The 12,887-nt window shown below is 41.6% G+C and overlaps 1 protein-coding gene across 16 annotated transcripts in view; it reads right to left on the bottom strand.

Moving 5' to 3' along the window:
* Positions 1 to 12,887, bottom strand: part of IQSEC1 (IQ motif and Sec7 domain ArfGEF 1) — a 718,643-nt gene that overhangs the window by 231,625 nt on the left and 474,131 nt on the right. Inside the window, exon 1 of one of the 16 annotated variants that reach the window (XM_073352204.1) lies at positions 1,745 to 1,953. The exons of the other annotated variants lie outside the window; for them this stretch is intronic. Coding sequence (XP_073208305.1) covers positions 1,745 to 1,812 — 68 coding nt within the window. The 5' untranslated portion in view covers positions 1,813 to 1,953. Of the gene's footprint in view, positions 1 to 1,744; positions 1,954 to 12,887 lie in introns of those variants that run through there. 16 annotated transcript variants of the gene reach the window in all.

The following is a 12,887-nucleotide window of genomic DNA, read 5'->3' as shown; positions in this document are numbered from 1 at the left end:
ACCAAAAACCTCACAAATAATGCTCACAGAACTATGCAAAGAGGAACTTTATTTTGCATTGCACTAGCCATGGCAGCCAATGTAAGCTACGGTACATATAAGCATTGCTGAAAGCAACTAATCCAATGTTCAACCTACATATTCTAAACAAAAACAAATGTACTGAAGCAAAGAAATAAAAGTGGCTATTTACTGATGAGCATGACTTGAATGCTGAATATTAAATAAAGAGTAAAAGATCAACCACTACAACCAAAATGCCCACAGAGATCTTTTTTCAGAGTAGCAGCCGTGTTAGTCTGTATCCGCAAAAAGAAAAGGAGTACTTGTGGCACCTTAGCGACTAACAAATTTATTTGAGCATAAGCGTTCGTGAGCTACAGCTCACTCCATTGGATACATGCAGCTGTAGCTCACGAACGCTTATGCTCAAATAAATTTGTTACTGTCTAAGGTGCCACAAGTACTCCTTTTCAGAGATCTTTGAAACCCTTCTGGTAATTTTTAATAGTTTCTGCATTATTAAGAGCATATGCTTGTATTTTTCTTGTACATTTTGCACAGCACTTTCCTTGAGCACTTCTAATGTTATTTAGGTCAGGGCGAATGTTTGTGCTACGAAGAGTGCAGCTCTTGTACTTAAGCACAAACCAGGTTCATTTCAGACAGCCCCTATCCCAGTGCCTTCAGTCCTGACCCAGATGATCTTTAAGAATGATTTTGTCTCCTTTGAATCCTCTATTAAGGAGAGTTTTGCCAATCAAATCCAGTTTCTATAACTGTTGTGGATCAGGGGACTTGCTATCTGAAGTCAGGGTCCTCAAGGTAAAGAGGCTTCTGAGCCCCTTTTTAGTTGTTGTGAAAGTTCATATAGGAATTCAGGCTCTAGACTGTTTCTTTGGCACTGTGAATAATTACACAGCGTGAAATGTAGAAATTATTTAGATTATGCGATTCCTTGAGGGAGGTTGGCACCACAAAACACACCATTCAAAACATACAACCCTGCTGCATAAAGAAATTACAGCATAGAAGGAGTAAAGTGACTAGCTGTGTTTAAATATATATATATTAACCACTGTGAGAACACACAATCACCGAGTGTCTCACTTTAATGGTTTCATTCCCAGAAAAACTCTGCTGGAATCTACAGCAACTGAGTTTGGCAAGGGCCATGTAGAATGCCAGATATGAACCACTCAAAGAATGTGAACAGCGATGCACAGCACCCACAGCCTGTCATTGGATTGAAACAAGCTGCCTTTTCACATAATACGCACAGGTAAGATTCAGCTTGTTATACAATAGCGTTGCCTATTTACATCTTAACTTTTTCCTTTTCTGAAGCAAACACTGTTTATGGAATGCAAAGTGCACATGCAGTAATTGTGAGTCAAGAGAACAAAATAAAAACAGGAAACTGGCAAATACGTATAAAACAAGATTTCGTTCATATTCCAACATTCAACGGCATGTGGAATGGGCTGCTAGATGGAAATATTCCCAAGATACCAAAAGCAGGGAAATGCCACTTTCCTTTCCAGATTTATTATTGTAACTCTGCACTATAAATTCAAATTTTGGTGGGGGGGAACAGAGGAATCAAACCTAATAATAATCTCACATAGCTCGTAGATAACTATATAGGGTAAAATAATACAGCTATTGGAAGAGATCAGTTTGTAACACATGCAACTTAAAGAGACTGATCATGGACTGAAGTTTTAAAGAGATCTTACTGTACCTGATTGTCCTGACAGAAATGCAGTACTTCCACATCAGATTCCAAATTGCACTGCCATCTCCCTTCATGACGTGCTTTGAAGTGTTTGTGAAATCAGAGAGATTCCAAAGAACGTAAGGAACAAATAAGTTCAGCAGACATAAGACAAAGTTAGTCCAAGGTTCATGCAGCAGCCAGGCACTGAATCATCATCTCTAAATGATTCCTCCGACTTCCACTCACTTAAACAAACTTACTTGCAGAGGGAAGCCAGCTTTCTCATCTGAGGTCTCAAGTTACTTCCTTCATGATGTACAATAATTGTGGTTTTATATCACTCGCAAACCAGAGAACATTATTAAAGGCTGTTTGGAGAGTAACAGGCCATTGTCCCAAATTGTCAAGTAAGAAAAACCTATGTAGCACCCTAGGAAAAATTAGTGTAGTTTATTCCACTCTAAAAAGCAGCCTGACTACAGGGCCATGAATACCATTTACTAGACCGGCAAGTGCTTACCAAATACACCCTAAATCATATGGTTGAGACTGTATAAACTCCCAACTGTCTGCAAAATTTCTTACTTGTCTAAATGTAATAAACTTTTTTAGTGCCAAAAGAAGTAATGAGTCATTTTCCAAAGCCGTACATGAACACACACAGGAAACATGAACTTTCAATAGAGACTATAGCAACTATGAGACTTAGCTTGTAAGTTAAATTTTCAAAACTGAAATGGTAATGTCTGAATAAAAGGGAAAAAAACAATTCTTTGTGCACATGAGATTCTCTTATTGTGCTGTGAACTCTTGAACTGGAAAAGGCCAATTTAAATTTATTTTGCATGGCTACCGACACCACTCCAAAATTCTAAACACAGCAGCTCCAACCGAAGGGCTGACCTACAATTCCTGATATAGCAACAAAATGAAATATTTCCACTGATATCTTTTTAATGTCAAGCTTACAGGTTTTTCTCACAGTATTCTAATAATACAGTATGGCTCAGTAGATAGACTACTGGACTGGGACTCAGATGACATAGGTTCTCTTTCTGGCTCTGCTCGTGGCCTTGGGTAAGTTAATTCACTTCCCTCTGTCTCTAGATTAGGGCTCAGAAGTTCCTGTCTCCTAGCTTCATGCTCAGCCCAACCAAATCACACTATCCCTCCACTTAGAGGTCAAGAATAAAATGCTTTGGATCCTTCCGGATGAAAGACATTAAACAAACATTTATGTTATTATAAAAGAGAGAAAGAACTAAGTTCAGGCTGCTTTTTTCTTGGAACGAACATGCTTTTCTGCTCCAATCCTTGTTTTTGTTTCTTGCTGCATAAAGCATTATAGATATCCAGTCAAAATGCACAAAATTGGTCTAATAACTCTCACAGGTTATGTCAAATATCCTGAATTCTATCCTGTTTCACTGTCCCTTAACAATTATTCTGGGACCAAGTTAGTAATTTCTCACAAAAAAAAAAAAATTAAAACTAGGCATGTTACCAGCAGCTTTGACACAGAATGGACTTATTTACTACAGAAAACTCTTGGAGAGCCGCTATTAACATAACCATTTAAAACAATCTTTCTGCACTGGAAGGACACGATACAACTTCATCACACAGACCAACTGGATCCAGTTCATCTTCTTAATTTACAAACTTGATACATGTCATGCCTACAAGATGGAATTGTTCTTTTGCATCTGGAATAGCTCATTTAACAAATATATTTTATACACTGCACAAGATAGATACCTATCCCTTTTTCTATTGGGGGTATTGTACAGCTTGGGGGAATTCTTAGCTGTCTACGTCTGTTGGTATCTCTTTGAGCATCTACTTGTTCTGTTTTTGTATCTCTATAATTTACATGTTCAGAAAGACACAAAATTAGGCTACAATCTCCTCTTGGATCTAAACTGCCATATTGTAACATCTTTACATAAGTTGACCTGGTCACATCAATGGAACTGTGAAAGTAGAGGGAGCAGAAGATCTAGATGCTGCAGTGAGAAGTGCATTAGAAATACTATTTACAAAGCCAAATTTAGAAAGATACCAGATTGAGATCCATCATGAGAAGAGGGTTTTTTTTTCCATTGAGTTGTCTTAAATGTTGCCAGCTTTTCATTGTGCAGATAATTCTGTTCCAGCTGATGCCATAAAGTGTAACATATCACTACTTCATCTCATATTAACATAAATAAAACTTAGATGTTAACTCCTGTCATGTCCGCACTTTGCTAGTATAGTTTACACCACAGAAGGGAAGGACTACGGTCTCAGGGACTGGTACTCAGGACATCTGGGTTCCATTCACAGCTGTGTCACTAACTCTCAATGAGGTCTTAGGCAAATGCACTTTGCAGGGAGTGGAATTCTCATTGCCCTCAACCTGCCAACACCCACATTTGGACTCAGTGTGTGACAAAGATATCAAATGAGGGATACACATACACATACACATACGCAGGAAAGTTAGAATGCTGTCGGATTTATTCTTCTGGGGACAATAACTCTTTCTACAGTTTCATAATTTATTTATTTTTTATTTCTGATGTAAATAATTTTCTACAATAGATTTCAGAGGCCACTAAATCTGCGTGGAATGTAGGTAACTTTGGGAGTACATGGGGGATGTCCCTCTAAATGAGGAACATTTCAGAGGTATGCTTAATACCTGCTGGCATCTGCTTGGCAAGGCTTCACTGAAGGGGGGCAGCACACTGCCACGTTCAATCATTGCCCCAGCAACAACAGTCAATCAGTGCAACTGATCCCCCAACAGCTGTTGCAGATTACCAATGCACAACCATCTCTGTACACAAGTTATTCTCTTATTGTGAACTGGTAATTAACAAAACCTGTGGCTGATTTGCCCCCCACCCGTCACTCCCCACCAGTACCCGGCCCAGGCAAGCTAATGATCCAACCAGTGGACCAAATTCGGTGATGAATCCTGGTCACCTGCCACCTGAGGTACATTGTGCATACCCTAAGAAGAACATGTGTTTGCCTTGTTACTTCGTAGTCTGCTCCTTGGTAAATTGTACCCTTGCTATAGGGTCAAGAGACAAAAAGGACAACAAAGAGAGCATGTGCTCACTACAACTGAGTAAGTCCCTGTCTGGCTATAGAAAGAAAGAAGCTCTTTAAGGAGCTGCAGTCAAAGTTAGCGTGATGAGGAGGGAAGGGGAACTTACCAGAACAAAGCCAGGGAGGAAAGGGAAATGGTCGGACCAAGTCTGAGGAAAAACTGGATCAACATGTGCCTGAGCAGAGGTGTATTTATACCCAGTGTACCTTGGTAGGAATTCTCTCTCCACATCTCAGGCCAGCAACACCCACCCACAGGGTCAGAGTAGAATGGGTTTCTATGATCGGCTGTGGGCGCTGTACTAGTCATCTTGCTCCTTTTAGGCTGGAAGGAATTTTTCCTGCACTGTCACATTGATCAGGTGGGGTGGGTTTCCCCACAGCTGGTCAGGGACCCAGTAGAGACAGGGATAGTGGTTAGGTCAATAATGCTGCAACTCAGTAGGCAACAGGTTTGGCAGATATCCTGTGCAAGTATTTGTTGCAGAAGGGATATGGTTCAAGAATAAACAGGAGATGGATGAGGGTTTGTGGGGAGAAATTAAGGAAAGGGGGTTGGAGCTGTAATATCTGGTAGAGCAGAGGTGACAACCTCCCCACTTTTTCCCAGCCCCTCTTAACCCTCATACAAGGGGATGCTGGTCTGGTACCAACAACAGGTTGCCAGAACCAGGATGGGACACAGGAGGGCTGATGGCAGCCCTCCCAAATAAGTATAAATGATTAAGGAAATAATGATGACCTACCTGCATGGTACAATTTATTGTTGGTTGTTCCAACATAAGTTAAGTGAATAAAGTTGTGTCCTAATAAAGCCGCATTCATTGTGTCTAATCTTTCTCTCGGCTGAGACAATGGACTGATTAGCTAAACTGTGCATTTTCCTTTGGTCTTTATTCTCACTTATTTTTAAAATCTCATTCGGGGAGAGAGGGGAAAGATTTTGGAAGCAGTGACACAGCTAGTGCCTTTTGTCTTGGCTATTTAGTTTCCTTGACTTTAGTTCCCCCTGATTTTCGTGAGCCTGAAACACAATGGAGAAGAGCATATCAAATTATTTAATTTTTTTTTGAAGACTTACTCTTTCACCAGATGACACCAGTCAGGATGTGCCAGAGCACAGAACGGTCCCCCCGGCACCACATCTATCTTAGGGACATTAGACATGTATTTTCCATTTCATACATCAATCATAATCTACTGTAACAACTGCAATAAGTGACGATCTTCTTGCACACATTGAGCAAACCAATACAGCAAATTGGGGTGATGGTGGGCTGGAGATGAGGGTTGTGCTTAGAAAACTGTTGTCTGGGAAAGTCTATTGCTCTTCCATGGGTACTTCTGCCCCTAGAAACCAAGGACCTGATCCTGAGAGATGCTAAGGACCAGCAACTCTAGGCTCATGTGCATCAGTCCCCTCATGTGACCCTTGGGAACAGAGCTGGTCAGGATTTTTTGATGAAACAGTTTTTTGTCAGATGATGCCGATTCAGCACCCCCAACGCCTTTTCCAGCAAAAGAGGCAGTTTCGATAAAACTTTTGTTGGGAAGGTTTCTCAGGTGCAGAGTGGAATTTCTGAGAGAGACATCCCACACCCACCCTGTACATCCGAGGAGAGTGCCTTGAAGAACCAGGCTATTGGCTATTCTGGGGTGGGCCCTATTGGAGTTGTTCCCCTTTATATAAATAATTATTCATTGGAGCAGGACTCCCACATACTAGTTAAGTGACCTAACTATGAGGCAAGAGAGTCAGTCTCTCTCCAGCCCCGGGAACATTTAATTATTCATACATCGGGAAACAACTCCAACTGGAGAGATTAAGAAAGGGACACACAGACTGACTCGATAATCCAGCGGCTAGGTCACTGACCTGGGATGTGGGAGACCTGGATTCAAGTTCCTACTCTGAATCAGGCACAGCAAGGATCCGAACCTTGTTCTTCCAGGTCTCCTGCATCTCAGGTAAGTATCATAACGGCTGTTAATATATCTAATAATACTTTGTGGTACCTACACCAGCAGACTACATCAGAATTTAGACTTCCGCCAGCCTATTCCTGACTGCCACTGGCTTTCTGTGTCAAGTGGTCAGGTCATTTTTCCTCTTTCTAGCTCAGGTTCCTCTTGTATCAAATAGAGATACCACCACCCATCTTGGTGAAGTACTTTCATATCTTTGCATTAATTAGGGATTTCTTCCTAAAAACTAAGATAAAATGTTCTTCCACCATTCTCAGACTCACTCTAAAAGCAAAGATCATACATACTTTTCCTTAATAAAAATAATATCCATTCTGTGGACAAAGCTCTCTAAATATGTATTACTGGGAGGAAGGCCCTGAACCCCAGCCTGCCTCTTAAATCCTTACTTAGTCTTTCTCACTGAATGTGTGTCTGACATGTAAGTGCCCTTGAAACAATATCATAACGAGTGGGGTGAGGAATACATTTTCAAAGGGAGCGGCTATTTGGGAACTATCTGAGATATACAAAGGCCACAGAATTTTATTCACATTTTACATTAGCTCGTATTTCTTACATCAGAATGAAATTCTGTTTCAGATAAAAAACAGTTAAACAGACATACATTATTTATAAGCATTTTAAAATGCCAGAGCCACCGTTCTAACAGATATTGTAGGCGGTTTACTACTTTTATGTGATATTAACAGGAAGGTAACACATAAGTCAGAGGATCAAGTTCTGTTTTCTTCCACCCCCGTGAGAATCATCCGTATTCTACATAAAAGCTAACTCGATAGGCAGAGGGTTCTGCCAGTACAGTCAAGGAGATAGCCTGACAGTGTCATCCCCGTCATGTAAGTCACTCTGAAGTGCTTCACTGGTGAAACAATCATCCAGGACATCTTACCGGATTTGCTTTTTTGATGAAGTCATGTGCTCTGCACATATGCCTCACTTTACACAGTACGTATTTTAAACTAAAGTAATCTTGTTAGTTAAACAGTACTGCTGCTCTTTTGTTATAATGAGTTAGGAAAAGCACATTCAAAAGGGGTACAGATTTACTGTGCCCAACAAGTTTATTTGTTTTTAAATATTTTCTTCTAGCAAGAAATGATCAAGCAACAGGATTTTGAAAGCAATTTCATGATGAAGTTGACAGATGATATTTGTAGGGCCCTCAGTTGAGAGGCGTGGGTAAGTGTTGAAGCTAGCAACTATCTCATATATTTCTGGATGTCAGGGCAGTTCTAGGCCTATTTTTAGCTAGGTAAGTGACTGCTTAAAGGGAATGTTTCTACCAATTAAGGATGGACAGAAGCCTTTCAAATGGAAGGGTTTAAAATTTTAGATCAAAAAGCACTCTGGCTATTTAGGCAATTTACAATATATTTACAATATATTTAGATCTTTCATTTGTAATAAGCCATCATTTTTAGTATGTTCTATTTAAACTCATTCTTCTGTCCTTTCTACCTTGTATTTTTTTCTCATTTACTCTTTGCTCTATATTCCTTTCCTTCTCTGATTTTACCCTTATAGGCACATTCTAGACAACAGAAAAGGAGAGTTTGCAGAACATTTAACGTATTATTTTAAAATAATCTTTCTGATACATTTGGCCTGGGTTTTCTTTGCTCTTTCTAACAGGGATGGCTAAACACTAAGAACTGGTCAAAATCCCAGTTCTATTATGGATTCAAACCAAAGTGATTTTAAGGTTCAGAAAGGTTTGGCTAAGGGGCATCCCACCTCATTCTCCAACAATCTAGTTGATAAATCAGTCAACATGTGCTGTTTACACCTAGCCCCTCTAGCACTCTTCCACCTGCAACTTCTGACAGTCTCTTTCTATTCATGTTTGTTTTCTCCCCAGTTTGTATGTTTACCCCTCCTTCCCTACAAGTGCCTCTGCTTGGAAGGCTATCAGAGGGAATCCAGAAGGACTCCAAGTCCTTCTGTTGGGCCAACAGCCAAATGCACGGTTAAAATTTGACAGCGCTAGGGCCTGTCCATCAATTACATCAATGAGTGTGGTAGACACCAGATACTGAAAGAAGAATCTGGCAGGCAACTCTGGGGGCATAACTGATGGGCAAATGGTTTGAACTGCACAGCTGTATGGGGTCCAGGATAGACACTGGAGTTCTACAAGGTTCTGAGATAAACCCTTCAAAGCTGTCTGTGTTGAAGGAGTTTACAGAGAAGCTGAAAGGAGAGGCAATTGGGAGAGACATAGGACAGTCTTTTCCCATTCTTGGTAGAGAGGAAGGGGGATGATGGACATTTTGGAAGGAGGACTTGTTGGTTGGCCTGTTGGATATCACAGAGAGGCAGAGAAATAAAACAGCAGGAGTGAGGTGGAGAAGAAATATATGAATAAGAATTCAGAGTTCTGGTTGTTTACCTCAAATTAGATTTATCATCAGTTTACTTTATTACAAATAGGGAGGATGAACTGCACAATAATGAATCACTTTTATACTATGGGTTTCATCCAAGAGTCCCAAAGTCCTTCAAAATGTTAAACCGCATGACAGCCCATGTTTTCTCCCTTTACTAAGGATGGGGAAGCTGAGGCATGACGAGGTTAAAGGACTTCCCCAAGGTGACAAAATAACATAGCCAGGACTAGTACCAGGAAGTTCCGACTTCCCCCAGAAGTCTTTGTGCCGCACAGGAAGTAGTAGAGTGCCGTTGTGGATTCAGGGTGTTACAGCAACTCAGCTGTTATTCTGCAGTGTCGCTGCTCTCCTTGTGATAGGTTAACAGAAGGGAAGTAACTCAAGGGTAGATCACTCGAGTTAACTCTGTAGTTTAGGTGAAGTCCCAGTCTCCTGCTCTCACCAACGTACATATACCTACCATCTTCCCTCATGAGATATTCTCCAAAAGACACACAGACGTGACCAAGAGAACAACAAGAACAAACAGTTGTTATATATGATTCCTTCTACACTTATAAAATATCCAAGGTTATGTAGACAATTACTTATTTCAGGGTTCTCACTGTTACCTGCGTATTACAGTCAATTTTATTATCACTCCAGGTCCCCCCCCTTTTTTTTAAAAGCCCAAAGGACAGTTACATCATTTTCATACTCAAAGAATCTTAAGCATAAAGCCGCAGAGTGGAAAGACACTACATGAAAACTGGTTAGTAGTGCAAGGATGCTAGTAAAACCTTAGATCATTTTAAAATAGTATTTTGCTATTTAAGACACTTATTTTTGGTGGGTTTCACCCTATCATTTTCTATATTGAAATGAGAAGAGTTCTGCAACATGTGCTGTATGCACTGTAATAACCCCATGAAGGGATGGTAGATTTTATGGGGCAGAAGAGAGATTTCATACTCTCAGCTGTTCTCTACTTCACAGCAAATTTGCCAAACATTAACCTCCCTAGAGAGCTGCACTGAGGCGTTATGACTCAGCCTTGTTCTGGATGAAGTCACTGTCAAACTGTTTGTTCCTAGTAACATATATAGTGAACTCTAGATACAAGTTCAAGACAAAATTTCAGTTATTTTTCCACCATCTTTGCCATTGGTTTACTCAGGATAGACAGCAATCTTAAGGAGAGTAACTCCTTATTTAAGAGAACAGAAAGATAATAATCCAATTGACACTAATCTCTAAAAGCAAGGGAAAGTCTTGTGGACTATGAAGTGTGTGTGTGTGCATACATACACACACTAGGGTTGCCAGGTGTCCAGTTTTCAACCGGAACACCCAGTTGAAAAAGGACCCTGGTGGCTCCAGTCAGCACTGTTGACCAGGCTGTTAAAAGTCTGGTAGGCAGCGCAGCAGGACTAAAGCAGGTTCCCTACCTGCTGTGGCTTCGCACGGCTCCTGGAAGCAGCAGCATGTTTCCTGCTCCATCTCTTATGCGTAGGGGCAGCCAGGGGGCTCTGCACACTGCCCCCACCCCAAGCACCAACTCTGCAGCTCCCATTGGCCAGGAACTGCAGCCAATGGGAGCTGTGGTGGTGGCGTCTGTGGATGGGGCAGTGCGCAGAGTTGCCTGGCCACACCTCCATGTAGGAGCCACAGGAGGGACATGCCGCTGCTTACGGGAGCTGCTTGAGGTAAGTGCCACCTGGAGCCTGCACCCCTGATCCCCCTCCTGCCCTCCAAACGATCCCAGCCTGGAGCATCCTTCCGCACTCCAAACCCCTTATCCCCAGCCCCACCCAAGCCCACACCCCCAGCCGGAGCCCTCACCCCCCACCCTAACCCCCTGCCCCAGACCTGATCCCCCTCCCACCCTCTAAACACCTCAGTCCCAGCCTGGAGCACCCTCCAACACCACAAAACCCTCATCCCCAGCCCCACTCCAGAGTCTGCACCCCCAGCCAGAGCCCTCACCCCCTCCCACTGCCTCAGCCTGAAGCCCTCTCCCGCACCCTGAACTCCTCATTTCTGGCCTCACTCTGAAGCCCACGGCCCCAGCAGGAGCCCTCACCCCCTCTCACACCCCAACGTCCTGAGCTAGCCCGGTGAAAATGAGGGAGGGAGGGAGGGTGGGGAGAGCGAGCGACAGAGGGAGAGGGGAATGGAGTGAGCGGGGTCTCAGAGAAGGGGTGGGGCCTTGGAGGAGGCGCAGGGCAAAGTTGTTTGGTTTTGTGTGACTCTGTGTCACACACAGGTGACCAGAGTATTCTCTCTCTCTCTCCACAGCAATTGTGACTGTATTTTGTCTTCTTAGAGTAGTTTATGGTTAGTGTTCCCTGGATGGACCTTTTGATATTGCAGATAACTACTCTAGATACCGTTTTCCCCTTTACCTTACCACTTTCTTTTATAATAAGAATAAATTCGAAAACTTCATTCCATTTGTAATTGTGTAATAGCAACTGCTTACTTTCTGTTAAACAAAAATCAGTTAATACAACTTTCATAGTTCCTTATTGTTTGTGTAATAGCCAAGTTATCTTGCATATCTCTGGCAACTTAACATTGTCCTAGAAATATTAATAACAGTACCTAGGTACAGCCAATAAGTACCAGGGCTCCATAACAACCAATGAAGCATGTTTTTAAACAAAGAATAAAACTGCAGGACAATAACAATCTAGAGCATCTATGCCTTTCTTACAAACTGCGTCTAAACTAAGGCTAGTGATTTCTCTAATGGCCTCAACTGCTACAAGTACTAGACAACAGAGTTGGATAGGGTGAATGTTTTTATGGTAAGTTACATGCTGCCTGTAATTAAGGCCTGATTCAGGAGAGCATCTTTATTTAGGACAACCACTGAAACACCTTAATGGAATTTAAGCACATACTTACATGTGAACACTTCTTCAGGGCTGACCTGAACACAGATGAACTTAAGCATGTGCTTAAGTCTTTCCTGAATCATGGCCTGAAAGAATGTTGTTATAATTCCTAGTTGGAAACATAATTCTAGTTAATCCCTGATTTCTGAACCTGTGGAAGGCCTAAAAGATGTCTCTCTCACCTACCATACAATCCCATATTCATCCACTGGGATGTCTCGAAAGTGAAGCTTGTTAAAAAAGCTCTTGGCTGTTCTGTAACAGGGATTTATGCTTGTTTAAGAAGAAGTAGGCTCAGATATTGTCCATGCAATGGTATTTTTCAGTTCCTTGTTAAATAATTTCACTGTTTAAAAAAATAAACTACAGCGTCAAGCAACTGGACTGGAGTACAGTACATTAAAAGAAGTAAAAAGAAAAGGAGTACCTGTGGCACCTTAGAGACTAACCAATTTATTTGAGCATGAGCTTTCGTGAGTGAGTTTTCAATGAAGTGAGCTGTACCTCATGAAAGCTCATGCTCAAATAAATTGGTTAGTCTCTAAGGTGCCACAAGTACTCCTTTTCTTTTTGCGAATACAGACTAACACGGCTGTTACTCTGAAACCTGTCATTAAAAGAAGTGTGGCTAGTTGATTTTTTATATCTAATTGTCTGGTACTGAGGAGAACTGAGCCTGAATAAAGGTTACAGACCCCACTTTTCTCATAGCCAGTGACAGATTTTCTCACCTTATGCTTTATCTTTAATACAGTGCTAATGGTAACATTTCTCACTTGGGCTATTACACGCCACCTGGTAGATGCACATTAT

This window comes from Lepidochelys kempii, chromosome 7, assembly GCF_965140265.1.
Source record: "Lepidochelys kempii isolate rLepKem1 chromosome 7, rLepKem1.hap2, whole genome shotgun sequence".
Lineage (NCBI taxonomy): Eukaryota > Metazoa > Chordata > Testudines > Cheloniidae > Lepidochelys > Lepidochelys kempii.
Note: the sequence above shows the minus strand (reverse complement) of the source record. Positions and strands in the feature narration are given on the sequence as shown.